At 53.1% G+C, this 2,805-nt stretch overlaps 1 protein-coding gene across 1 annotated transcript; it reads right to left on the bottom strand.

Moving 5' to 3' along the window:
* Positions 1-617: 617 nt before the first annotated feature.
* LOC309603189 (olfactory receptor 14A16-like) lies at positions 618-1,553 on the bottom strand (the record flags this gene model as incomplete). Its single annotated transcript, XM_082338097.1, has 1 exon — positions 618-1,553. The coding sequence occupies one exon, from the start codon at positions 1,551-1,553 to the stop codon at positions 618-620; it is 936 nt and encodes a 311-aa protein (XP_082194223.1).
* Between the last annotated feature and the right edge of the window lie 1,252 nt (positions 1,554-2,805).

Genomic DNA, 2,805 nt, shown 5'->3' with positions numbered 1-2,805 from the left:
CTCCTCTCCTCTCCTCTCCTCTCCTCTCCTCTCCTCTCCTCTCCTCTCCTCTCCTCTCCTCTCCTCTCCTCTCCTCTCCTCTCCTCTCCTCTCCTCTCCTCTCCTCTCCTCTCCTCTCCTGCCCATAAATTCATTTCCAGGGAATCTGGTATTTGCCATCAGTCCTGTCATAAATGAAGTAACCCGAGGAGATAATGGGGAGCACATGGACCATCACCCCCGCTATTGGAAACCGAGACGAAAGCTTTCAGATTCAGAACATTTGGTCCCGTGGAATCCAATAGTACCATGAGCTTAACCCCAAAAACACTGAGAACACAAGGAGATCAGACTCTTTAAAACACCAATTCCTCAGAAAATTTTTTGGAAACAACTTTGAAGGAAGAGCCCAGCCTTCAGGCACTGCACCTGGGAGATTCCATTTTATTGAAGAGATGCTATTGGGCATGCCACATCTGACACAAGTGTTGTGCAAGAGTCAGACACAATAAGATCAAGCCTCAAGACAAGTAGTATAAGCCCAGCAAATTATCTACAATCAGGATTATGACACGAGAAAAAAGCAGAATCCTGCCCGAAGATGAACTCTGGGAAATGTGCAAAGAAGGGGAGGCAGGTTATTGTTGGTGAAACAGCGTCCACTTGGCCACTTTCCATAGGGCATCCTTGAGCTCCTGGTTCCTCATGCTGTAGATGAGGGGGTTCACTGCTGGAGGCACCACAGTGTACAGCACTGCCACCACTAGGTCCAGGGATGGGGAGGAGATGGAGGGGGGCTTCAGGTGGGCAAACATTACAGTGCTGAGGAAAAGGGAGACCACAGCCAGGTGAGGGAGGCACGTGGAAAAGGCTTTGTGCCGTCCCTGCTCAGAGGGGATCTTCAGCACGGCCCTGAAGATCTCCACATAAGACACTACAAGGAAAACAAAACACCCAAAGACTAAACAGGCACTCACCACAAGGAGCCCAACTTCCCTGAGGTAGGCATGTGAGCAGGAGAGCTTGAGGATCTGGGGGATTTCACAGAAGAACTGGTCCAGGACATTGCCTTGGCAGAGGGGGAGGGAAAATGTATTGGCAGTGTGCAAGAGAGCATAGAGAAACGCACTGCCCCAGGCAGCTGCTGCCATGTGGACACAAGCTCTGCTGCCCAGCAGGGTCCCGTAGTGCAGGGCTTTGCAGATGGCCACGTAGCGGTCATAGGCCATGATAGTGAGAAGAAAATACTCTGCTGTGACCAAGAGGAGAAAGAAAAAGAGCTGTGCAGCACATCCCAAGTAGGAGATGGCCCTGGTGTCCCACAGGGAATTGGCCATGGAGTTTGGGAGAGTGGTGGAGATGGAGGCAAGGTCGAGGAAGGACAGGTTGAGGAGGAAGAAGTACATGGGGGTGTGGAGGCGGTGGTCGCAGGCTACGGCAGTGATGATGAGGCCATTGCCCAGGAGGGCAGCCAGGTAGATGGCCAGGAAGAGCCAGAAGGTCAGGAGCTGCAGCTCCCGCGTGTCTGTGAATGGCAGGAGGAGGAACTGGGTGATGGAGCTGCTGTTGGACATTTTCCCTCTCTAGGCATGTGGACCTGTTCAAGGAGGAAAACACAGTAAGTTAGGCAGGGACTTCTCTGAGCAAAATCAAAGCCATTTCCCGTAGACTCTGCTCATGCTGCACACACCCCCTTTTCATTTCCCAGGAGACCTTCCTCAGCTCCGTGGCTGGAGCTCTGGTTGGTGCTGTCTGAATGTGCCATTAGGAGCAGGGCCCTTTGCCGCTGGTTGCTGAGGAGTCAGCCCTGCTCTGCAGCAGTGGGATCATGGGAACGGTGAGGGCAGGGGCAAGTCCTGGTCTTCAGCTTTGTCACATGAAAGGACACCTAACACAGAAGGGCCTGTCAGCATCTGCACTGCCAGTGCCAAGGAACTGGCATAGCAGAAGGCAGTTTGAGAGGCTTGAGGTTTTCTACAGCTCCCCCCATCTCCCCAGGGATTGTCCTGGGATGTCAGAAACCCTCAGCATTTCTGCTGCTCTCACGGAGAACAGAGTGAGCTCTGCGAGGCAAGACGACTGCCTGTGGCTCAGTGCAGTGAGGGGATCTGGTCACTCCCTCCGTCTTGTTCCCAGCTGCCTTGGGCTTGCACCTTCCTGAGATGGAGGGCAAGCACACTCTTATGTTACGCAACCAGACACTGCTGAGAGCAGAGGGATCCAGTGCAGACTACTAAATATGTCAGCCTTGCTCAAGGTCTCAGCACCCCACTTCTAGCCCAGGACACTCATGGCTCCTTTCACCAACCCAACAGCATTTCCTCAGCCATAGAGTCTCTGCATTTCTCCATGGGGCTTCCAGAGAACACAAAGGTGCTATGGGACAGGTTTGCATGCTGGAAGGCAGCTGACAGCTTGGAAGGACACCCTAAGGAGATGATAGCCAATTGTCTTAATGTTGGCATCTCATGAAGAGAAAAGTGACTCCTTCCCCAGCCCCACAGGCTGCCTTGCCCACAGCCCCACAGATTAGAGGAAAGCTGGGACGCTTGTTCCCATTGACATGCCTGCATGAATGGACGAACAAGATCAGTGTGTGACTCTGCAGCTGAAATTCCCATCCCCTGGGAGTCTGACAGCACTAAAAAGATGACTTTAAAATGGGCAGGTGGAGAAATGAGGAAAAATACAGTGAGGGTCTGGCTGAGAGAGGCAAGGGGGGAGGCAGGCGGACCCTCAGGACAGCGTTACCCTTACCCAGCTGTGCACGCCACCTCCCAGACAGTGATAATGCAGGACAGTTGCCCTCAGCCCGATTGCTGGTCA

This window comes from Platalea leucorodia (genome assembly GCF_965183815.1).
Source record: "Platalea leucorodia genome assembly, contig: HAP1_HAP1_SCAFFOLD_24, whole genome shotgun sequence".
In the NCBI taxonomy this organism is placed as follows: domain Eukaryota; kingdom Metazoa; phylum Chordata; class Aves; order Pelecaniformes; family Threskiornithidae; genus Platalea; species Platalea leucorodia.
The sequence above is the reverse complement of the archived record's forward strand: the minus strand, read 5'-3'. Positions and strand labels throughout refer to the sequence as shown.